General features: G+C 42.3%; 3 protein-coding genes across 3 annotated transcripts; 1 reads left to right on the top strand and 2 right to left on the bottom strand.

The window, feature by feature from the left end:
- The first annotated feature begins 2091 nt into the window (after positions 1 to 2091).
- LOC134285661 (non-structural maintenance of chromosomes element 1 homolog) lies at positions 2092 to 3130 on the top strand. The gene is made up of 3 exons (XM_062846859.1): positions 2092 to 2332; positions 2402 to 2880; positions 2944 to 3130. Exons 1-3 carry the CDS (start codon positions 2215 to 2217, stop codon positions 3055 to 3057), a joined length of 711 nt encoding a protein of 236 aa, XP_062702843.1. The 5' UTR covers positions 2092 to 2214; the 3' UTR covers positions 3058 to 3130.
- A 116-nt stretch (positions 3131 to 3246) lies between these two features.
- Positions 3247 to 5002, bottom strand: LOC134285660 (bifunctional coenzyme A synthase). The gene is made up of 2 exons (XM_062846858.1): positions 4195 to 5002; positions 3247 to 4122 (listed from the first exon to the last, which is right to left on the bottom strand). Exons 1-2 carry the CDS (start codon positions 4879 to 4881, stop codon positions 3286 to 3288), a joined length of 1524 nt encoding a protein of 507 aa, XP_062702842.1. The 5' UTR covers positions 4882 to 5002; the 3' UTR covers positions 3247 to 3285.
- Positions 5003 to 18540: 13538 nt separating this feature from the next.
- On the bottom strand, positions 18541 to 25000 carry LOC134285659 (calcium-activated potassium channel slowpoke-like; the record flags this gene model as incomplete). Its single annotated transcript, XM_062846857.1, is given in 8 exon segments — positions 18541 to 19338; positions 19412 to 19631; positions 23366 to 23508; positions 23572 to 23708; positions 23777 to 24056; positions 24124 to 24348; positions 24412 to 24586; positions 24981 to 25000. Coding segments are annotated over 8 exon segments (1338 nt in total), but the record flags the coding sequence as incomplete, so codon positions are not given.

Genomic DNA, 25000 nt, shown 5'->3' with positions numbered 1-25000 from the left:
AATATATGCCGGACAGAACAAGTTCGCTCGACATATCATCGGCCCTCGTCTTCCGGCCTCAAAAGATGATGTCCTTGGGCTCTATGTTGGTCACGACGTTCATCACCCGCATATACTTATTCGGCGACGGTATGCATTGCGGCCAGGTTCCAATGTACACCTGGACCGGATTAATTATGTAGCTTTGGACACCCGGTGGCACTTGTCTAGTCTGCCGATCGGGCGCGGATGTCCAGCAGGAGTTTTCGAATTTACGGTTCGAACCCATATCCAGCATACGATCCACCTCGTCCAATAGGTACCGGACGAAAATATCGATGACGTTGGCAGCCAATAGATCGTTCAGCCGACCGGGCGTAGCAATGATTATCTCCACGCCACCCTTGATCTGCGCTCTCCGATCGCCACCTTTACAAATGAGATGATTTGCACCTGTACAAATTGCTTTGATGTCCCGAAATTGTTACTTGAATACCTTCTCAATTTGCAGATCCAGTTCACGAATTGAACACTAGAACGTTCAGTCCGCCCCCGGCTTTGTCTCGCGGAACCGGTTGGCCTTTGATGTGGATAAACGCCGGCAATAAGAAAACCAACGTTTTCCGGGTTCCAAACTGCTTGCCTGAGCCGGAGCCGTGTCGCACTAAAACAAAACAAACAGCAAAAAAAAGAGAACTAAAAAGTCGCAAAAAGATTTTGACAATCAGAGCGACTTTTTTGGCTTTTTTCTGGTTGGATGAGGTTGAGGCGGATAAATAGGGATGTGCAGGGATTAGTTGGATAAAAAAAAATAATTAGGTTGGCTCGACATTGATGCGGATATTATTGAAAAAGTCAGCTTAAAAACTAGTGTCGTCCCCTCTGTCTCAGTCAATTCTCTTTTCCTACACGGAAAAATGAAAGTACCCAAAAGTGAGTTCATTCCACCCAACTTCGAGGTTGCGTGCGGGAAGCCAATTTTGAGTTGCTGGAGTCGATGTTTAGGTAGGTAGTTTGCATTTAGGCGTATACGGCCAAAGTACCTAAAGTCAAGGTTCTTTTTTACTCAACCGGCAGTTAAAATTACTCAACTTTCGGTACTGTGCCACTTACTTAATTTTGGCTTCCCGCATCGAACTCTCAAAGTTGGGTTGTTTTGCTATTCACTCTTTGACAACAATAAAGAGAGCGAATGAAACAGGATGCAAAAAAGGACTCAAAAGTGAGTTTAAAAATACTCAAATTTGGGTTCTCTTGTTTTTCAGTGTAGATGGTTCCCGACTACTACGACCGTTTCTTCTCGTTGTCCCTGGACTTATCCACCGATGAACCAAATTCATCGCGGTCCGAGAATTTTGACACTAGAGCGGGGTCTGTTCCAATCAGAATCGTCCAATTCTGATTGGAACGGCCCCGCTCTAGTGTCAAAATTCTCGGACCGCGATGAATTCGGTTCATCGGTGGATAAGACAACGAGTACGTGTCTCGGAACACCGAAGCAAATAATCTACTCATTATTTATGTTATAATAATATTATCAATTTCATACATACCCTATGTTTTGTCCGTTTTGTCTTAAATGTGATGTTGAGGAAATAAATGCATACATGTGTGTACGACCACTAGATCATTAACCCCATGCAATGTTTCGATTTACTACATATAATGTTTTAATCATGAGCTACGAAGGTGAAGTTTAAATAATAAAATTTTAATTTAATGGAATTCGCGTGCACAGATGAGCCTAATGCCGTTTTTCTTTATTATTCAGTTCCAACCTGGGTTGGAACTGGATCAGATCACAGTTTCAACCCCAACCCGATTTCGGTTTCGCTTGTACTAAAATTTGTTTGACGTTGTTTGTTTACACATTTTCCGCCAATCCAGTTCCAACCCAGGTTCAAAAAGAAAAACGACATAAATTGCTAAATTCATTCTATCTCCCAACTGCCAATGAGATTCTATCGATAGAAACACAGATACAAAGTTTTCCAATAAGAACCTATAAGAACCATTATGATTTTTAGTACATGCACATCTCGATACACATATGTACACACACACAGACATTTGTGAGAGAGTTGCAAGGTAGGTCCCGTTAGCTTAACAACTGTTTGTTTTTTTTTGCGACAGGCAAAAGCGCGGTTCGCTAATAAATATTATCAGTTTTGCAAAAGCGTACTCGATAGTCGTCGATCAGAATAGATAAGAACTATATAATCACATCGTCCAGATATGCCAACAGCAATGCCGTACACGGACGTACATCGCGCGTTCGCGCAAGCTATAGCCCACCATGGCACGATGAGTGCCAAACAAGCCTATAAGGCACTACTTGCCATCTACGCGAAATGTAAGTAAACGAGTAAACCCTATTTTTCATAAAAGAAACCTTCATTGAATCATCTCTCTTCCCATTAAGATCACGACGGCGAAGAGATCCCTTCGGAGGACGATATCCCCGAGGTGGTGGCGTCCATCAACGGCAAACTGTACCGCTACGACCAGAAAATTTGCTTCGTCCACTACGAACCGGCCGATACGGACTTTTACGTGTTCTGCAATTTGGTGGAGTCGCAGATCGATCGGATTCAGAATTACTACAGCGAATCGGAAACGACCCTGTTCCGGCTGGTGCTGCGGGAGATGGCCACGAGCGAAGAGCACAAACTGAAACCGATCATGTGCCTGAATCTGACGGGGGAGATCCAAGGCAAGCAACTCAGCAAGGTGCGAGCCGAGCAACTGCTGGACCAGTGGGAAAAGATGGGATACTTTGTGCAGCTGGGTGGGATGTGGCACTTCGGGCCGAAGGTAATCGGCGAGTTCGATCGGTACCTAACGACCAACTATCCGGAACAGATGCGGATGTGCAAACTGTGCAAGGAATCGGTGTTCTACGTAAGTTGGGTGGCGGCAGTGTGTCAATTGAATGCCTATTTTATATTCTTATTTGTTTTACAGGGTGTTCGATGTGAGAAGTGTCCTGAATCATTCCACAAGGATTGTATGAAGAAGTATCTCAGACGGTTGACAAACTGTCCTGGGTGTAAAAATCTGTGGTCAACTCCTGTTTGATGATAAATTTTAAATTTCACGTTCTGTATGTACCTGTCAAAACATTTGAAATAAATCCTAAATTTAATTTTAATTTTTGAGAAATTTAAGTTGATATCCCTGGTAGAACTAGTTTTAACTTCCTGGAAACGATGCTAAAAAGAATCCCAAAAGAATGTGATACGAAGTATACATTTAACGGCCCAGGAATCCCAATACCTATAACGTTTATTTTGTCAACAATAAAATTCACAGCTTCAGCTTCAACTCCTCCACCAAATCCGCCCACACCTTCTCCGCTTGCGTTTGTGAATACTCGTAGCTCCAAGCCGTACAAAATACAATATCCGAATTCTTTACCAACTCGCTGTTACTAATCTGTGCCTTAATCCTCTTATCGGCTTCCTCTTCGGTCAAACCGTTTCGCTCCATCAATCGCTGGATGGCTTCCTCGCGGGGAATAATGCAGGACCAAATCTCGTGGCAAGCGCTTTGCCATCCCGCTCGCAGCAGCACAGCTGCTTCCATAATAATGATCTGCTTGTTCTGCTTCTCGTACATTTCCTTGATACGTTGCTTGGCCCGCTCCAAAATGGCGTCCCACAAAATTGTGTTCAACAAATCCAGCTTGTCCGGATCGGAGAAAACAATCGCACCCAGAGCCTTCCGGTTGATCGTCTTGTCCTCATTCAGAATGCCCATGCCAAAGTTGTTGATCACCGTTTGGTAGCAATCCTCGCCCGGTTCGTACAGCTCATGGGCAATCTTATCGCAATCGATCACCCCCGCGCCAAGCTTAGCGAAACGTTCCGCCATTTTGCTTTTGCCGGCTGCCACCCCACCGACCAGTCCGATGATGTACGGCTTCGAGCTGAGATGTGGTTTCGCATCACGCGGTTTGAGGCGCGTTCCCAACAGATCCATCCGCTGGTTGCTGGAACTGATCTTATCTTCCTTGTCTTCGACAGTGAGTTCATCGTCCAGTAGATCGATCGTGTGCACCTTGAGTTGGTTGAGTCCGTTTTTGGCGCGAAGTTCGTTCACCTTGGCGCCACCTCGAGACGTTTCCGTGCTGACGACGATGAGCTGAAATGTTACGAAAAAGATGTGCAATCTTGAGTATCATATTCGGTACGTTAATATCCATTTAAAACCTACATCCATGTGTGGATCAGTTGCCGTTGGTCCGAAGGGGTCGCTGATAGGAACAACTTCGTGCTTCAAAGTGCAATCGACGTCGTCGATAAACGCTCGAACATCTTCAATCCTTCGCTCGGTTGGCAGAATCAGCTCCCATAGCTTTTTGCTCTTGATCATATTCTCGTCGGTCACTCCAACGACCAACCGCTCTTCGGCCAACAGCGCCGCTTGCGATAGCAAAACCTTGTGCCCGGCGTGGATGCGATCAAACGTTCCTCCGAGAACGACATTTTTAAATGTTTCACTAGACTCGATGAGCTCCCTTGCATCGATCGCAAACGGTTGCGTTCCGAGTTCGATCACACTCGAGCCGGGGTAGGTCTTCGTCACATCCAATCCGTCTTGTTGCGGATCCACGCAGTAGTCGTAGAAAAGATAATCAACGGGGCGACTCACCGGAATAATCTCTTTCGATTTAAGTGAACTAATCAGAATACGCAAGTCCACCCCTGGACCGAGCACCTTTGGCGAACTTTGATACACGGTGGCAATAAATTTACTAAAAGCGGTCGGTTTCGCCACCTCCTGGAACCGTGGATGTAGCTGAACGTAGAGAGTTCCCAGTGCATACTTTCGAGTGGCGGCCAAAGTACTGGCGATGTTGGCTAGGTGTACCGCCGTCAGCAGACCCGTTTTTGAGGACATGACTACAGTTTCGGTAATATCACTTATATCACATAATAAATTATTAGAATTTCATGCACCAGCGGCAGCAGTATAGCTGGGCTATTAACTTTCTCAATTTGTTATCATCACTGGACTTTGAACGTGTATCGATAATTTTCCGTGCAATTTTAATGTCAAACGCGATGTTTTTGGACTTCTATGTTACATTTTGATTTGACAGTTGAACAAATTTATCTAGCACAAAGTTAACACACTTCTGGAACACTGTGTTCAACTTGAGAAGTTTTATTTTGAGAACTTGAGAAGTTTAAATTACTCTAACCAACGTCCGCACATATCGCAGTGCGAATATAGATTCGGATCACTACTTAGTCGCTGTATGCATGCGCTCAAAACTTTCGACAGTTATCACCACGCGTCGAAGTCGAACGCCGCGGCTCAACATCGAGCAACTTCGTAACGTAGAAGTGGCTCAAGACTACGCGCAGCAGTTAGCAGTGGCCCTACCAACGGAAGAGCAGCTTGGCGCAGCTACACTTGAAGATGGCAGGAGGGACATCCGATCCGTCATAGGTAGTACCTCGGCTACAGCACTAGGCTTCGCGACTCCGAATCACAGAAACGACTGGTACGACGGCGAATGTGAACAGTTGAAAAACGAGAAGAATGCAGCATGGGCGAGAATGCTGCAACACCGTACACTCAGGCAAATAAACCTAAGATTACCATTAGGTCTAAGTTATGAAATGGTCTTTAAACAATTCATAACGGCTAGATTAAATTTCATAAGGTCGGTTTATGACGCAGAATCGACTCACAGTTTGGCTTTTATACATATTTAGCACCACAAAATTCTCAAGCGTCGATAGCCGCGTGGGTTGGGCACGAGCTCAGTGATCTCGACGTTCATGGATCGATTCCAGTCTGCATCATTTTACGATTTTTCTGCTCTTTTCATAAGTTTATCTTATGTAATTAGGTCATAATAAGCATGTTTAATTTTCATAAGCTATTCCTATGGCATCCATACTTTACAGTTATGGCTAAATTTCATAAGGTATTTTGATGCATTTAGATAGTTTACTTCGCTGAGTGTACGAGAGCGAATTAAGGCGTGTTACAAACAGGCGCGGAACAGGCAGAACTCAGTCTTCCGGATGAAGAAGCGCCAGCAGGAAGAACGAGATCGCGAAGCGATGGAAGAGCTGTACCGCGCTAAGGACACACGAAAGTTCTACGAGAAGCTGAACCGCTCGCGCAGAGGCTTTGTGCCACAAGCCGACATGTGCCGAGATAATCACGGGAATATTCTCACGAGCGAGCGTGAGGTGGTCGGGAGGTGGCGGCAGCATTACGATGAGCACCTCAATGGCGACGTTGCAAGTACCGAAGGTGGCGTGGTAACAGATCTAGGAGTATGTGCACAGGACGAAAGACTTCCGGCCCCTGATCTTCAAGAGATTGAGGAGGAGGTTGGCCGGTTGAAAAACAACAAGGCCGCTGGAGCAGACCATCTACCAAGCGAGCTTCTAAAATACGGTGGAGAAGCACTGGTGAGAGCACTACACTGGGTCATTACCAAGATTTGGGAGGAGGAAGTATTACCGGAGGAATGGATGGAAGGTATCGTGTGTCCCATCTACAAAAAGGGCGACAAGTTGGATTGCGGGAACTACCGCGCGATCACACTACTGAGCGCTGCCTACAAGATACTCTCTCAAATTTTATGCCGCCGTCTATCACCGATTGCAAGAGAGTTCGTGGGGCAATATCAGGCTGGATTTATGGGTGAACGCGCTACAACGGACCAGATGTTCGCCATCCGCCAGGTGTTGCAGAAATGCCGCGAATACAACGTGCCCACACATCACTTGTTCATCGATTTCAAATCGGCGTATGATACAATCGATCGAGAACAGCTATGGCAGATTATGCACGAATACGGATTCCCGGATAAACTGATACGGTTGATCAAGGCGACGATGGATCGAGTGATGTGCGTAGTTAGAGTATCAGGAACACTCTCGAGTCCCTTCGAATATCGCAGAGGGTTACGGCAAGGTGATGGTCTTTCGTGCTTGCTGTTCAACATTGCTTTGGAGGCTGTAATAAGAAGAGCGGGGATAAACACGAGTGGGACGATTTTCACGAAGTCCGTTCAGCTGCTTGGTTTCGCCGATGATATTGATATTATTGCTCGTAAATTTGAGACGATGGCGGAAACGTACATCCGACTAAAGAGTGAAGCCAGGCGAATCGGATTATTCATTAATGTGTCGAAGACAAAGTACATGATGGCAAAGGGCTCCAGGGAGGAATCACCGCGCCCGCCACCCCGAATTCATATCGACGGTGATGAAATCGAAGCGGTTGAAGAATTCGTGTACTTGGGCTCACTGGTGACCGACGACAACGACACCAGCAGAGAAATTCAGAGGCACATTGTGGCAGGAAATCGTGCTTACTTTGGACTCCGCAAAACTCTACGATCGAATAAATTTCGCCGTAACACGAAGTTAACTATCTACAAAACGCTGATTAGACCGGTCGTCCTCTTTGGGCACGAAACATGGACCCTACGTGCAGAGGACCAACGCGCCCTTGGAGTTTTCGAACGGAAGGTGTTGCGTACCATCTACACACTAAAACCTCGAATTCCACCTCGGTAATAATTTTTGCTGAGTTCAAACTGTAAAAGGTAATTTATGCTGAGGAATCAGTAAACTTTTGAACAATTAACCGATTTCAGTAATTAATGTTACTGATCTACCCTGCAAAACAAATTATTTTTACAAATGTCAGTAATAACAAGCACCGTTTTTTTTTTAATCACAAGTACCGATTAACATTGTATATTGCGTTCCTCGGTACTACTAGTGAGCTCCGTAAATAAGAGTACCGTACAATCAGTAAAAAAAAGTGCTGAATGCTCTTCAAAGCCATAACCGAGGCCTCAGTTCCTGGAGTATTTATGTGACGCCATTTGTATTAATAAATGATAGTCAGAGTTTGTCCCGGCATGGTGCGCTTGAACGCCATTTTTTATCAGAGTTGTTGGCTTTTAGCCGTGCTTCTAGCTGTGGTTTTGGTTCAGAAAGTTTCACAAAGTAATAAATAATCATTTGGTAAGCTTGCATAATCATCAATGTATGTTAAAATATTTACAGCAAACCATCTTCGTTCAGTTTCAGGGTTGCTGGTTGAATTAGATGTTGCTGTTAAAAAACTAACAGGAAAGCGCTATACATCTGTAAAGACTGGAATTCCACGTAAAATACCACGTATATCTGTTCATCCGGCTGACAATCCGACGTTCTGCGGAGGGGGGAGGGGGAATTCAAAACTTCACTAGACTGAATCCTCCACCGGAACCAGGGATTTCTGGTATGCTGCACCGAATACAAATTTTAATAAGGAATCGTGCGGTTGGTTTCGTTTCCTGGCATCAATTTAACTAAGCATTACACGTATTGATCGCTTTGTATAAATAAAAATGAAAACCACTTCGAATATTTATTTTTTGTTTCAATTTTCTCAAATTTTCCATGCTTTTGCATCATTTGCCGATATTACGGTTAAAAATTTACGGAAATCCGTAGAATAAATACTGAGGTGCTCGGTAAATGATAAAATCGTTGAAATTAAAAATTACTGGGTACTCGGTACTTTTTCTACAAAGTATTCAGTAATCATTTGACGAGCAGCTCAGTAATTTTTGACATTTTACCAGATATAACGTAATAGGCCTTTTCATTTGACGTCTAAAATCAGCTGATTTTTCTGGCCTTTGACAGTTCTCCTATGAGAATGACAGTTTAGCGTTTGCGCCTTTGTTCGGCGGTTGTAAACAGTGGCATACACGAAGCTGTCAGCTGAAAAGGCCTATACCGAATCGGTAGTTGAACTTGATTACCGAGGTGATCACCGAGAGCTCAGCTGTTGAGAATTCGGTAATTCGATAACTGAGCCCGGTAATAAAAGTTAAGTGTGTACGGCGGAGTGCAGATGGAAGACGGGACTTGGAGAAGGCGAATTAACCAGGAGCTGCATCAGCTGCTAAGAGAACCAACCATCGTCCAAACCGCGAAAATCGGGAGGCTACGGTGGGCGGGTCACGTCATCAGGATGTCGGATAGCAACCCGACTAAAATGGTTCTCGAGAGTCATCCGACCGGTACAAGAAGACGTGGAGCGCAGCGAGCTAGGTGGGTCGACCAAGTGGAGGACGATCTGCGGACCCTACGCAGAGTGCGGAACTGGAGACAAACTGCCATGGACCGAGTGGAATGGAGGAGGCTACTATGTACAGCAGAGGCCACCCCGGCCTTAGTCTGATTGAGAAGAGAGAGAAGGTTACCAAACGATCAATTTTTCAGCTCAATCTGTCATTTGGTTGTCTTGAAAACTCGAACTTTGGCTCCTTACCTACCAGTTCCGGATTGTCATCCTAATGATATGGCTGGGCCTAACAAGCCACTATTATTATTTCGATTGATTTTTTTTATTTCAATTTATAATTAACAATAATATTAACATTAACAACATTTCCTCTCACCATTCTTACCTCAAGAGTGTCTCGAAAACAATAGATTACACAAAATGGAAAGCATGGATTTAACCGAAACAATATCACACATAATATGTTTGCTTTCATTTCTCCTTGTGTTAATTGTGTCTGTTTAATTAGTTATCTTCCTGTTTTAGATGGAGCTAGGTGTCTGAGAGCCGTGTTTCGGTGTGGTTGTGTCTCTAAAGTTGCAACTGCAGTCGGTATTCTCGAATGTATCAAATGAAGTGAAAAACCAAAGTGGGAAAATCTAATCGTCCATGTCGTTCCGTTCGTCTATCATCATTGCCAACATATTTATATAAAAATCGTACACGGACAGAATAGAATATGCTAAAATGCATAAAATCTTTACTAAAACCATATTCGATCTGCCCACCCCTTGCAATGCATATTTTAGGATATATTCCTTCAATGCATAAAATGTCATTATTGCTTACAATGCATATATCGATATTATTTAACAATGCATAAACCGATTTTATTTGTTAAAAATGCATAAATTGCTTTTCTTTATTTACATTTAATGATAAAAATAAAGAGAAAAAAAACGACAAGTTTGGTTGAATCACAAACCGTTAATGAACACTTTATTTCGCTTGCATTTGTCATAATATACATAATATTATACTTTGTAATAACTAATAACCGATTAGTACATACGGTTTCCGTAATAATAGGCAATTTCCTTCACCGCCACATTTCTCCAACGAACTTGTAAGCAGGAACAGATTTCTCAACAGGAACAAAATCCCTCGCAAAATTCGATCTGCAAATTACAACATTTATAAGTTCTATGTCTCAGAAAACATAAAAGCACTTACTGAAATATTATAAACAATCGTAGTCCACTGATTTATGTGATATTTGCTCTTTTACAGACTTTATGGCAAAATTGCGCACGGGGGAAACTACTTCCTAACAACACGATGACGGTTGGTCAATTAAAATTTTGCCAAGTCCCAATTCTTCGTTGATGTTTTGGTAGAAACCCGCCATGGTGAATATTCGTTGATGGATTACGACTGTTCTTGGTGTATTCTTAGGAGAATTTCTTGGCTTTTCAGTCCGATTGTTAGTAAGAGAACATAAGGTGTTTTTGATCTCACAATCGGACTGAAAAGCCAAGAAATTCTCCTAAGAATACACCAAGAACAGTCGTAATCCATCAACGAACAAGTCCCAAGTATAAAATAAACGGCTTTATATGCATGGAAACTATAATAAATGCAAGAAATGCCAAGGCGTGCATATAAAATATTATGTGATGCATACTTTTTATGAATTGCCAAGGTTAAAACGGTTAAATAAGAAATTTTTATTATTCAATAAGCTAACAAGCATATTCTGTTTTCTCCGTGTACTTAGTTAATGTTTGAACACGCGTTCTACCAGGCGGAATAATAGCTTAAATTTACAACAAGTAATGGTATGTGTATTTTTTTTCTCAGTGGATGTCTGCGGGTGGTAATGGTGGCTTTGTGAATGTCTTCAGCGACGCTACGCATGTGAAGCATGGCCTTACGTTCGATGGCTGGTTTTTCATAGCTTACTTTGTTTGCTGCGCTGTCGCTAACCGAATGTGTAATGCTTGATGTTTACGTACTTTTGTTTTCATTTTCGTTTGATAGTAGTTTTTTTACAGTGGCAACAATTCTGCATCGCAAGCCACATACCGTAAAGTGTTACCGGATCATCGCTAAACATTGTGGTTATGATGATGGTAGTGTGGTTTAGGCAAAAGAACTAGTTTGCAACGGAAGTTTTTTTTTCAATTACGAAAAAATGGCAAAGGCGTCGCTTCTAAGGTAAATCTGTAGCAGCACGATACAACCTATGGTTTTCAATAGTTATACTATCTTCTCTTATCTGGTATTTAGGTTAGCTCATCTATACGGACTCCAGTATTTAGGGTGGTAACGATTTTACGACATGTAACCAACGATGACGTGCTGCTGTTAGTTTGTTGCTTCTCCTAAACCAATAATTTTTACTGCTACCTAAAAACCGTTAAATTAACGCAACATATACTGAGGCATCGGTTTCATCTTTCTTCTGGTAAATGTTATGGCGATTCGCTTGTAGAGTTTTGCTTCGTATTGTTATGAACGTGTTGGAAAATGGCTGAACAGATGTATCTGTTCCTATTGATTGCTGGTTTATGAATGTATGTGTTTGTGTAACTTGTTTCACTTTGCTTGTTCTACAATGGTTTTGGTTTGTTTCACGTTTTATCTAAATTAAATTCTATTTGCTTTTTTGTTCTATCAGAAGAATTTGTTTTATAGTTTAAACACTCGTATTTACATTTATATTTAGCGTATTTATTTTTTGCGGTTTTTGTATGTCTTTTTTTACGAAAATCTTTTTTATAAAAAGCTTAGATTATAATGTTTTTAACACTGTTTTTTGCTATTTTTTGATTCTCAAGTCAAATGAAAATGGCTTATCGAAAAAATGCTTGCTTTACATTTGCGTTCTCGGTTTGCACGGTTCGTCTTTGTTTCCTATAAACAGACATTTGATGACGTATTTTTCTTATTCTGCATTTAACTAGCTCTCATTAACGCGTTGGATTTTAGTCTTTGAAAAAGTTAGAAATAATGAAAAGTATGGCCGCGACAATCAAACTCGGTTTCTGAGCAGAGATCGAATAATTTGACGTCTGACTTGTGTCATTTTATGGTTTATCCACAGACAAACAGACGTATCATGTCAGATGTTTGACGTATGCTGAATATCCACGCCAGTATGCAATTGATGGATAAGATCCTCAATTTTCATCTTACTGATCAGATGTCAAACGTCAAGGGATGTATGCAGATGAGAAGTTTCTTGGCCTATCTCCATGCGTGAGAAATTCAGGCAAGCAATCGTTTAAGAAATTAGGAAGCATTGATTTCTTTTGACAGCAGTAGCGGAGCTGAGAAGAAACGTCAAATCATATGGAATTTTCTGGTTTGACGTGCAAAATTTTTTGACGATAGGCCTTTTCAGTTGACAGGTTTATGTGGTTTATGTATGCCACTGTTTACAACTGCTGAACAAAGTCGCAAACGCTGAACTGCCATTTTCATACGTGAACTGTCAAAGGCCCCTAAAATAAGCTGATTTAAGACGTCAGCATGTTTAGTAGCATAAAATCCAGTGGCTCGAAAGTTGACCCAGGTTGGTTGAATGTTCGGGAATGGAGTCGCTCAATGAAATGCAGTAGTGCTCGTATCATTTGCGTGATAATATGGCGTAGCTGTATCAATAAGTAACATTTGTTGTTCTTGCATTTATATTCTGAAAAGCTATGAAGATGTCTCGCGGATTCATCTTGCAAGGCAAGATACCTAGCGTTAGTAAATACGGAGTACGATTCTGGGGACCATTGATAACCGTAATCAGATGAAACGGATCACTTTAGCTCTAAAACTGAAACATTTTGACAGTATTTTGATATTATCTAGATCTAGGGAATGTTTCTGTAGTTATGAGCAAACAAAAGAAGACACAGTGCTCCAACCACGTGTTAACTACCCTTTTTCACTAACAAGGCGCTATCTACTGCAGTTTTTCTGTATGTTACTGAGTTATGTTTCGAGTTTTTACGATTTTGTCCTGTACTGAACGTTGCACATTTAGAAAGAGAGAGGTCTATAAAACGTTGCAATGCATAATGCATAAATCACTCTACACAGTGGTTCCGATGTGATAGAAAAATTATCCAAAATGATTGCATATCTACGAATGAACAAAGAACGCGCTCTCACTTACGTAGGAAGCGAGATTTGGGGAATTGTGTCTGAAATTAGTATCGCATGGCACAGAGAAAAAAAAGTCGATAAACGCACATCCACTATAGGTAATGCTCACAAATGTCACCTTCAACGCATGTCAGCCCCCGCATCTTACCACTATTTGTACACAAGCCATTTTTTTTACACAATATTGAGAACTGTACTGGTTTCCTGTGTTAGTGTAAGTTAGTGACGTTTCAATGAAATGATTTTGACGTAAATGGTCGCGTTTTATGTTTTTTTTTTCTTTTTATAAAAGCTCGCTTATCGTTTCTACAATGGGTTTCTTTTTTTGCTGTTTTTTTTTTGTTCGTCGCATACAGTTACACGTTGATGGCAAAAGTTTGGCGAACTGAACCGTTGAAAAATCAAAATGATCGCTTTTTATATAGAAAAAAAAACATCTTTCGATTCTAGTTTCTTTCAATATAAAAAATGTGATTTTCTTTGACGCTAGATTTGCTTCGAGATGGATTTCTTTTTTACATTCAGTTTTAGTCATTTGTGTTGGTATTTACTTCGTATTGTACAACATTGGTTTTAGCTTACTGATTTTTAGATTCAGTTTGTCTATAAAAAATCACGGCACTAAATTAGCGATTATCTAATTAATCTTTTTTCTTTTTTTTTATCTAGGGAATGTTCACTCACGCGAAAAACGGTAAACATCCAAATGTAAGCAGCGATATTGGTATCTGAATATTTTTTGTTGTTGTTAATATGTACACAGGCTAGTCGAATTTCTTTTTCAGTGACTTACATTTATTCATTTTCTTTGTGTTTTGTTTTGTTTAAGTGTAGCATCCTTGTGATGAGTTCCCTTGCTCTTTTCAGGCTGCCCTCAACATTCGATATTGAACGAGTGATCTTCTGGATTTTTATCATGTCGTTTTCAAGCTCTGATCTTACGAGCATGGGCAGCCGAGTTTGAAAGATTTCTTTGCATCCCATACTATCCGGATTGGATTAATGATGCCCTCACAGGGTCACTTTTATTTGATGTTTTAGTAACAAATTGTATAATTTAAATCAAAGTTGAGCATAACTTTCGATCGATTAGGCATTCTACGTGTACAGTTGGCCACAATTTTGAAGATTGACTTTAGATGCAATTAGGCTGTCTATGGTGGCTTTTCGCTAGTTATGCACTAAGAATACTGAACCGATTCATCTTAAATAATTCGCATACATCAGCCTTTCGGGATTAAGATGATTATCTTGAATACTTGAACTTCTTTTCTCGATCAGCCTAGATAGCTGTGTAGTGTCGGTAGCGGTTGCCTCAATTAGCTAAGAATAACACAACGGACCGCATGTATCGGTGGCAAAAGCCCACTAACAGGTGACCCCTAATTCATGGTGTGATGCGGCCACAGTATTTGGCCCTTACTACGCTAATCGTGTTTCTCCGAGACAATCAGCTGCCCTTCTTTAGTCTCAAACTTGCGGATAAATAAGGGCGGGATTATGAAGATGTTGTTGATTAGTTTAAATTTTCACCTCTATGGTTTCGCATCATGCGATTTACACAGCGTATTCTGTGTATCCTCGCATTTGGCGTTTTCCAATCGATACCGATCTGGTTTTATTGCTGCTGTTCTTTATTGTGATGTGATTGCAAAGAGTTTAAGCTGGCCTAGTATGGGTAGTGGCTACGGTTTGTATAGGTCAGATCAATCTTCAGCATAAAAGAACAGCAACAATCAATCTTTGCAGACTTATGCAAAATGGTACAGCCCAAGTGGCGTTAGTCCAAGAACTTTACTTTCGTAAGGGGAATTTCTAACTAGGAAACCTTGCGAACCCGGTGTTTGCTACTTTCAGTAAAAATGAAATGGCAAACTTGCGTGTCATGCCTCGAGCATGTGTTCTTGTCAACAACGCAATCGTTGATCTCTGAACCAGAGATGTCACAATTAATGCATCTGTTGGAAACTTCAACAGGAAACATACCTTTTGTTCGGTTTATTAACAGTATGAAATGAACCATCCCCTACGGATGATTTCTAACAAGTAATCGCATACTGCACTTCAAAAGGCCTTCCGATAATTGTTGGCAGTGATGCTAATGCTCACCATATCATCTGGGGCCGCTCAGACATCTATTTGAGAGGCTCCAGTTTGATAGAATACTTAAGTAGTACACATCTTGGATATCTTATCATAGGCATTGTATCTGCTAGAGATAAAGTGTTAAACATATCGCTTTGCTGAAATTCTGAAATGTTTCATCATCAATATCATCAATATTAACTTCTTTTCTCGATCAGCCTAGATAGCTGTGTAGTGTCGGTAGCGGTTGCCTCAATTAGCTAAGAATAACACAACGGACCGCATGTGTCGGTGGCAAGAGTCCACTAACAGGTGATTCCTAATTCATGGTGTGATGCGGCTATATGCTTACCATGCCTAGGAATGAATGGTTGGGGGCGCTAACGGAGCCTGTGGAGTACCAGGGCACCCTCCACAGTATTTTGCCCTTACTGCGCTAACCGGAGCAATGGTGCAATGGACCTTGTGTTTCTCCGAGACAATCAGCTGCCCTTCTTTAGTCTCAAACTTAAGGCTAAATAAGGGCGGGATTATGAAGATGCTGTTGATTAGTAATAATTTTCACCTACATCTCTCTCTCTCTCTCTTCTTGGCGTAACGTCCTTATTGGGACAAAGCCTGCTTCTCAGCTTAGTGTTCTATGAGCACTTCCACAGTTATTAACTGAGAGCTTCCTCTGCCAATGACCATTTTGCATGCGTATATCGTGTGGCAGGCACGAAGATACTCTATGCCCAAGGAAGTCAAGGAAATTTCCTTTACGAAAAGATCCTGGACCGACCGGGAATCGAACCCGTCACCCTCAGCATGGTCATGCTGAATACCCGTGCGTTTACCGCCTCGGCTATATGGGCCCTCATTTCACCTACATGGCTTCGCGATTTACAGAGTGTATTCTGTGTATCATTTGGCGTTTTCCAATCGATGCCGATCTGATTTTATTGCAGCAGTTTTTAATTGTGCTGTGATTTTAAAAAGTTTAATCTTGCCTAGTTTGGGTAGTGACTACGGTTTGAATAGCTCGGATCAATCATCAGCCTAAAAGAACAGTAACGATCAATCTTTGCAGACTTATGCAAAATGGTACAGCTCAAGTGACTGTAGTCCAAGAACCTTACTTTCATAAGATGAATTTCTATCTAGGAAACCTTGTGAACCCGGTGGTTGCTACTTTTAGTAAAAATGAAATGACAAACTCGCGTGTCATGCCTCGAGCATGTGTGCTTGTCAACAACGCAATCGTTGCTACACTCGTCTCTGAGCCAGAGATGTCACAATTAATGCATCTGTTGGAAACCTCAACAGGAAACATACCTTTTGTTCGGTTTATTTACCGTACGAGATGAACCATCCCCTACGGATGATTTCAAACAAGTAATCGCGTACTGCACTTCAAAAGGCCTTCCGATAATTGTTGACAGTGATGCTAATGCTCACCATATCATCTGGGGCAGCACAGACATCAATTAGAGGGGCTCCAGTTTGATGGAATACTTAAGTAGTACACATCTTGGATTACTTATCATAGGCAACCTTGATGGTATCTGCTAGAGATGAAGTGTTAAACTTATCGCTTTGCTGAAGTTCTGAAATGTTTAATCAGTAGATACACACTTCTCTGGATGTGTGAATATCATATCTTCGGATGAACCTGATGACTTTTCTTGTAGTTATGATTCTCTGACTTTGACTCGGAGTATCATAACTTTAGAATCAATTAAGTGGGCACTAAATAGCTTGGCTCCTGGAATCTTCTGGAGAAGATGGGATATCCTATTTGGTGGATCGTGTGTCGCATGAAGAAGCAAAGATTTTCAGGCCTATCAGTTTGAGCCTTGGGTTGACCTTCTGAAATCCTTAGACCGAACATCCGTGATGTTCATCTGGCCAATATGCCTCGTCATGTGAACCAACATGCTTACCAATCTGGAAAGCCCACTGTGACTCTTTTACACAAGGTTGTTTACGATATCGAGAAAGCATTCGCTCAAAAGCAATATTGTTTGACTTTTTTCTTTGATATCGAGGAGGGTGCTTTTGACAACGCGCCTTTCAATGCCATATTGGAAGCCGCACGGAGTCATGGTATATTTCCAATGATATCCAATTGGATTCGCCAAATGTTTAAAAAATCAATATCTCTTCTCGACATTGTGTCAAGTAGCGATTTTAAGGAAATTAAGTGTTTGTGGATGCCCCCAAGGGGGAGTATTGTTACCACTTTTGTGGATTCTCGTAGCAGAAATTTGCATCTATGTGCGAAGTGAAATCAGCACCTCAGCAACATGCCAGATTGCTATTGCAGCACTTGCTTCGGTTAACTCTAGGTCAAAGTTAAGGGCATAGCCTGAATTTAATTCGCTGCACACCTTCTTCTACGTGACACTATGGTCCATAGGATGGTCAAAAATATTATGTTACCGCACCGTAGGTATTCGAAAAGACAGCCAAATTCTTTGCAATCCAAGTCAAATCATGTGTTAAAAGACTGTTGAGCAGGAAGATTTTAAATTGAGATGGATTTGGCTTAAGCATAACGACCCAAATATTTCATTAGAATGCAACGAGGAAATCTTTCTCCCACGCAAACATGTTGTTTACATTCTACCGACGGGAAAAAAGTGATTTATTTCATTAATAGAACAGCTTTTGCTGCAGAATGAGTAGGGAAATCCAACTCTGAAGTGCCACAATGCTTTTGTGGGGTGTGAATTGAAGGTTGATTCAACAAGTGAATCTGACGATGTGAAACTTGAACGGTGATGAAGAACAATTCGGCTAGTTGATGGCTGCCTTCGTCATACGAAAAACGAGAAAAAAAATCAACTCGTAAGTGGAGTGAAATTGAAACGTAAAATTTCGTGTAATTATTCAGTCGACGGCTGTTTCCCTCTGATATGACAGGAATTAGCTCATATGACCAAGTAGATTCCTACCCTACAATATCAAATAACCACGACAGTAATCTCGATGCTTGCTCATGACTTTCTTTCAATGATAGGGTTTCAGTGTTAGTAAAGTGGACTGTTAAAATAAAACCCGTTAGAATAAAGTTGTGTCATACTTATGCTCTGTTCCACATTCTTTTTCCTAGTCGTTAACTAGCAGTAATCGCTATCGGATAAATTGAAAATTTTATAACTAGTCACACTCTATTGGATGGTATAAGTCTGGAAAAGTATTGTGATAAATCTCGCCTACCTATTGTACTCCTGCTTTGACGGAAATGGTATCGGTTGGTAGTGTGTTGTTGTCTGCTGTTTGGTGTCTATGTGTGTGTGCCCGTTTTCTAGTGTTCATATCTCTCCCCTAGTGACTAACATATACGAATTATTTGTTTTAGGAACTAATCTCTGTTAAATCACAACTAATTAGGGATCGAAACATGCTGCAACAGTTGGGTGTGTCGTCTATTCTGTTCGTTAATCTCACTCTTTCATCTTCAAACGCGGAATGGTGTGGGAAGCAAAGTTTATCTGTTTTCTCACATATGAACTTGTAGTGTCTCGCCCCTTGGTGGTTCTTATAAGGCGATGAATTCGAGGAAAGGCTTTTGAGAATTGAAGCCGTTTGTGCGTTCGTTTCCCTCCAGCCTTTTGATCCCTTTTATATACTAGATTGCGCAACATATACCGGATTGGAACTGATTGGTAGAAGCTATCAGTTTGCTTCAAATTAACAATTGTTTCAATAGCAATTTCCTATTTATAGAATCGAGAATCAAGTAAAAACTTCTGAACAAAAACTAGCAAACGAACACTCAACCGAGCGAAACCAGCGGCGACCTGGTTTGCCCTAACGGTTTTTGGAAAACAATTTGACAAACTTACGAAACATATGCTTGATATATTGCGCGATCTGGTACATAAAATCGGTTTCTTTTGTTCATATGTAGGAATAGGGCCCATCGGTCAAGGCGCTACACAGCAATAGTCAAGAGTTGTCGTCTTTGTTGGAGCCTCCGCCACCGACGCCGGTCTGCTGACTGTTCTGCTGGCGACCTCCAGCCGGGCCACGGACGGTGGCCGGCTTGTACTCCAGGCCCGGATCGAACTGCATCAGCACGAAGACCTGAGAGGGTAAAAAGAACGGCATGGTTAAAAATACTTTCTTCGAATTCGTACTAATCCAGATATGAACGAACCTGATCCGTGGGCAGCAGCGAGAAGTCATCGGGTGGATTGGTGATCACATATCGCTTACTGCTGGCGTCACAACTCGAACTGGTGTCCCGGAATCGGTACAGTCCTATGCATAGCATGCCGTAGGACTTGAGCGCTGCCACGAACAGGTCACCGTACTTGCCGGCTTCACCGAACTGCGCCAGCGGGCCGTCGTACAAGGAGATCTGGCCGACGCGACATCTGGAATGAGATTAAGAAGTAAAGCTGATAATTATACTTTCTTCGTTTACGCTACCCAAGAAACATAGGACTAGCTGAATAACAGTTTCTCAAACTGAAGCTTGTTTAAGAGTGGATTATTCCACTCTTGTACAGCCAAAATGTTGGTTGATTATTGACCAGTTTTGATAGCGACAATCACTTGCTAGATTGATACAAGTTCTTTTCTACGCTCAAATGACGAATTTCAAACAATTATGGGTAAACTTGAAGAAGTAAGAAATGATTGGAAAATTTAAAATTTGTAGCTTAAGTAATTCTAACGAACACCAGCAGATGACATGAATGAATCAACTCTTATGCCGATGGACAGAGGCGCAGTCACTTTCAGCGGCGCCGGTATGAAAAAAATCCTAGGCCTTGTATTTTAAAAGCAATTTATTTGAGCTATCAATATTCAGTACAAAGGATGCCAAAGGTAAGGATCACAAAGTCGTAGTGAAATCTTTGGATTATGTCCGGCAATATCAACAACACCCAATTCAATAACAGAAGTAATTTGGTACAGTAAAGCCGAGGTATTTTGCGTAGTTCAGATTCCATTGCGATTCATTATCCTAGATCCGCTTTATCCTAGATCATTATCCTACATGGTAGATCCAGCAACTCTTATTCCGTGGCACCGGTTGGGCTGCGACCAACTTTAGGAAAAATCGGGCAACCACCCCAATGGGAAGTTTGGATGTAGTCTGATATGAAAGAAAGGAATTTGGCTCTGCAAACCTGAGTGTCTGTTCTCCAGGAGGAGCGGCTCACTACAGCGTCTGATCTCCGTGTTAGGGCCGGCTGATCGACATCCAAGTACCAGGAAAGGACTCTGAGCTTTACTGTGCACTATGGTCCTCCGGAAAACAGGGGGTTGATGTCTGGCCCAGCGAAACAGCTGTAAAAAGCAATGAAAGATCATCATAGCAGACTTAAACGCTCAGGTAGGCCACGAGGAGGAATTCAGACAGACGATTGGACAGCACTAACAGCTGACGACCGAAAAGCATCTGCGGCTTACACGTGGAGATCAACACAGCACACGGAATCGCAAATAGATCACGTTCTGATTGACGGACGTTACTCCTCAGACATTATCAACGTCAGGTGATGGTCTAACTGTGCCTAAAAATTTCCGTCATCAACAGTGTACGGTACCGGCGACCGCCACGGAATAACCCTGAGCGACGGAAGCAATCAGATGTCACCTGAGCATACGCAGAGAATTTCGAGGCAGCGTTGCTAGACGAGGGCGAGTTCGACGTGGCCTCTCTAGAGGACTGCTGAAGTACATAGTAAAACAGCCATCAACGACGCAGCCGAGACCACAATCGGGTACATGGAAAGGAATTGACGGAACGAGCGGTAATGCTGCAGCATGGAACCCGGCAGCATGTGGAATGATATAAACAAGAGCGGCAGCATTGGACCCACCTCTTTCGGAAAAAGAAACGGAGTACGAGGAAATTGCTGTGCTCTTCCCAAGGAGCACGGAAGATCTGCTGGAAGCTCAACGCATCCCACAACGTTTTTGTGCCGGGATAAGGGTGGGAGCCTCTTGATGGGCCAACGTGAAGTGATCGTAAGATGGAAGCAGCACTCTGACGAACACCTGAATGATGCAGAGAACGTAATGTAATGAGGATCGAGGCAGCGGTAGAAATGACTACGTCAGCATGGAGTATGATATAAATCAACCAACTACCTCGCTGAATGAAGTTAAGAATGTCATTTCACAGTTCAAGAGCAATAATGCAGCTGGTGAGGATGGTATTGGTATTGGTATTGAACTAGTCAAGATACGCAAAGGTTGGACTTTTTCTGAACCAGCTGATTGTCATTCTCTGGGAAACGGAACAACTATTTGAGGAAAAGGGGTATTTTGCCATATCCACAGAGCGTGATAACATACGAGCGATCACCATTCTGAAAGCCGCCAACGAAGTGTTAATGCATATCATCATCCCCGCCTATCACCTACAACGAATGAGTTCGTGGGAAGTTATTAAGCCGTCTTCGTCGATGGCCGGTCGACAACAGACCAGCAAAAATAACAAAGCAGCTAATGTCAAAACATGGTTTTCCGGCGAATCGAAATTAACCTGACTCGCTGGATTACGCTCGATGAATAAAAATAAATTGTTCGGATTATAAACGAAGTTGCTACATCGTTAGTGAGCTTGGATGGATTGTTAAATATTGCACTCAAAGGAGCGATTAGAAAGTCTGACGAGAAAAGCCACAATCATCTGACAATCTCGCATGTTTTTCGGATTTGCGGACGATATTGATCTTATCAAGACCAACGATTGAAAAGGCTTCATCAACATTGCGTAAACAAACACATTTCTGTCGACTTGGTGCCTTCTGAACTACACCTACGCATCTCACCACCACTAACAGAAAGCTTGATGTTTGCGCTTTCAGATAGTGGTGGTGAGGTGTCTGGGTAGAGCTCAGAAGGCCCTAAGTCAACAGAAACATGTTTGTTATGTGCATCGATCGTAAGGCACTGTACGAAGTCATTACTTCTCGGAAGAAAGAAACAGCGGGAATAAGCTTAGCAATATACTCGGTAAGGACGAAGTACATGATTGCTGGTAGAAACAGGGGTAAGACTAGTGATGTTAGTACTGAAGACCTAATAGGGCCTGTTATGGACTAAGACATAAGGAATTGCAGAACGAAATGACACTAGTATAGTCTAGTCTAGTTTACACATACACAGCCATTCATTGAAACCTGGGTGTTGCGGACTGAATCAAAACGGTTGTCACGATATCTCCGGTGACCACTGTCAAAATATCTCCATCGAACTGTCACAGCTACACTGGACTTATGCTATTCCAACCGACAGAAAAAGTTTTACAACTAGATATTTTTAAACCGTTTCAAACAAGTGAAACTAGGCATGACAAAATAGACTTAATCAAGAAGACAGCGAGGAAAAGAATAAAAAATTGTCTTGAGCCTATTTCAGCTTAGTTTGATAGGACTCTACATCGAAATTTTCACCGCGATTAGAAATTCATAAGCATTACACACGAGTATCAAATGGAAGTCATGGGGTGTTGATCATGTTTACCTTTTTCGACGTGTTTGACAGCTGCACCAAGAGAGTTGGCGGCAAGATAGTTGAAGGCTCGTGCATGATTTCAAGTTGGGTGCCGGTGGTGTGTTTGTATGCGTTGGGTAGCTTGAAAAATAAAACCGTTCGTATCTGCAGTACTCAGATTGAAACAATCCTGGAAAATGATAGAATCGACTACTTCTATGATTTTTCTTGTCATTATCAATGCTTGCAGAACATCTGAGATGCAGTACTAGAATTGAAGCGGCCAGGCCTACTGTGCAGCGTTTTGTTGTGGATATTGATGCCACTATAAAGCTAAAGAAAGGAGACATCTCGTAACAACCGCTCAGCATAGTATACATATGTAAGTATAAAAGTGAAGTTAATACGTTGGGAGTGACATCGCTAAGAAACTTTATGTCACTCCATCGATGCGCTTTTTCTTATTTTTGGGATAGGACAAAGGAATTTAACCCTCATGTCCAGACTCGAAAGCCCAGGCTTAAGCGGGAAAGGCAGACCGAAATGAACAAAATTTTAAATAAACAAGGTATCAAGATAGGCAACCTTATTTTCAAATATTTTCCTGATTTCGTCGAAACAGTCTTTACAATGTTTCCTTCAAGATTCCACTCACCTATCTCGATTGCTGAGACTCTCGGGCGTGCTGTAGCCACCTCTCAGGCCAGCACCTTCTGCCAGTATCAGTTCCAGTTCCGGTGTCGCACCTCCCGTGATGAGCGACCGTATCAGTGTTAAGGCGTTTTGATTGAAGTATGTCTGTGGAAAGATTAAACGTGGCAATGATTTTGTTTCGCAACACAAAATGACCATCACTCTTACCGTTGACATGAGGGAATCTAGCACACTCACAGCGAATGCCGTACCGCAGGCGAACGGTTGCGTTAGGTACAGCTCAGTGTCCGGATCGTCATCGTCGTCCTGATCCAGAAACTGCACGTTGCTGTCGTTGACTAATTCTGCAAGGGTGGAAAGGAGTAGGGTTAATATCGTTTGCATCTTCTTTTCTAACCCACACCGAACATACCCGTAATCATTGGCACATTGGCACCGTAGACCGAACCGCGCCGTTGCAGCACTATCGGACTCCCGACCGGGGTGAGATTATCCTGCTCGGAGCCACGCTGACTCAGCACTCCTATGGTGTCGTCGAACGTCATTGCTTTAATGTTGAGTGAGGCAAGGATGGCTTCCTTATCGGCTAACGTCGGATCGTCGTTGCTAGGAACTTTCGCCGATAGAATACAACACATATCACAAAGGTTTACGTTGACCGCTCGGAGGTCTGCTCTGCTCAGTGGGGATCCCTGCGAATGGAATGAAGGAGGTCATGCACTGTCGCGGAAGCGCCAGTCTGAAACCGTGGTAACTTACATTCAGTACGGATATCTTGGGCAGGTTCTGCAGCATCTTCCACTCGCGTCGAATGTATTCAACGGAACCCACGATCACGACGTGTTTCAGCTCATGATAGTGGAAGTTTGAAGCACGTAGTGGCATCACGAGGTTTCTTAATCCTATCAGCGGCGAGTCCGGATCGGCGAACAGACACACAACGACGTGCCCGTTCAGTACCGTCATGGCCGCTTGATTTCGATCCTGGATAATGGATAATGGACAGATGACAAATTGAATACCTCGTTGAGAGGGCTACGAACTCACCAGTATGCACTCCTCTAAGCTCTTCGCGGGACTCCAGTGGAACATACCGGTCGAGTCGTACTTCATCTCCGTTTTCTCGAAGTCGAAGTCCTTGGACTGGTCGTCAGCGATTCCCGCCTGCAGCGTCACACCGTTCTGGTTTTGTGCACCCGACCCGCTCCCTCGACTCGTGGGCCTAAGTGGAAACATACAGAACCGATTCAGTACAACTCACTCGCGAATTCAACAAGCATTTAAGAGGAAGTACATGCTCAACTCAAAGGTATGGGCAACCAAATTCAACTGGATTCTACGAGTGGCTGATCAGAAGCTGTTTCAAACCTAATAAACATAAGATTTAGCTCCACGAATTAAAATAAGTGTTTGGAATGGGCTTCTATGTCTACTGAAAAGGGAAAAAGGCAGAATCGACGGTGTTCAACTAAAAAATTCAGAGGATTCCAGGGGCATGTTGCAAAGGAAAATCAAGCATTCTAAAAAAACATTCCTACAAGTTAAACTTTGGGAGAAAAGAAGGAAACCAAGATAAAAAGAAACATTCATTCTTATAAGTGGAATCAATTTCCTACATGAGCTTTTTCACTTCGTA

The sequence above is a fragment of the Aedes albopictus genome, chromosome 1 (assembly GCF_035046485.1).
Source record: "Aedes albopictus strain Foshan chromosome 1, AalbF5, whole genome shotgun sequence".
Taxonomy (NCBI): domain Eukaryota; kingdom Metazoa; phylum Arthropoda; class Insecta; order Diptera; family Culicidae; genus Aedes; species Aedes albopictus.
This window is presented reverse-complemented; position numbering and strand designations above follow the sequence as displayed.

Coding starts and splice junctions, on each gene's coding strand:
- LOC134285661 (XM_062846859.1), top strand. CDS start 2,215: ATGCCAACAGCAATGCCGTACACGGACGTACATCGCGCGTTCGCGCAA. Junction 2,333..2,401: donor ACTTGCCATCTACGCGAAAT/GTAAGTAAACGA, acceptor CTTCCCATTAAG/ATCACGACGGCGAAGAGATC. Junction 2,881..2,943: donor GCAAGGAATCGGTGTTCTAC/GTAAGTTGGGTG, acceptor TTTGTTTTACAG/GGTGTTCGATGTGAGAAGTG.
- LOC134285660 (XM_062846858.1), bottom strand. CDS start 4,881: ATGTCCTCAAAAACGGGTCTGCTGACGGCGGTACACCTAGCCAACATC. Junction 4,123..4,194: donor CAACTGATCCACACATGGAT/GTAGGTTTTAAA, acceptor GTAACATTTCAG/CTCATCGTCGTCAGCACGGA.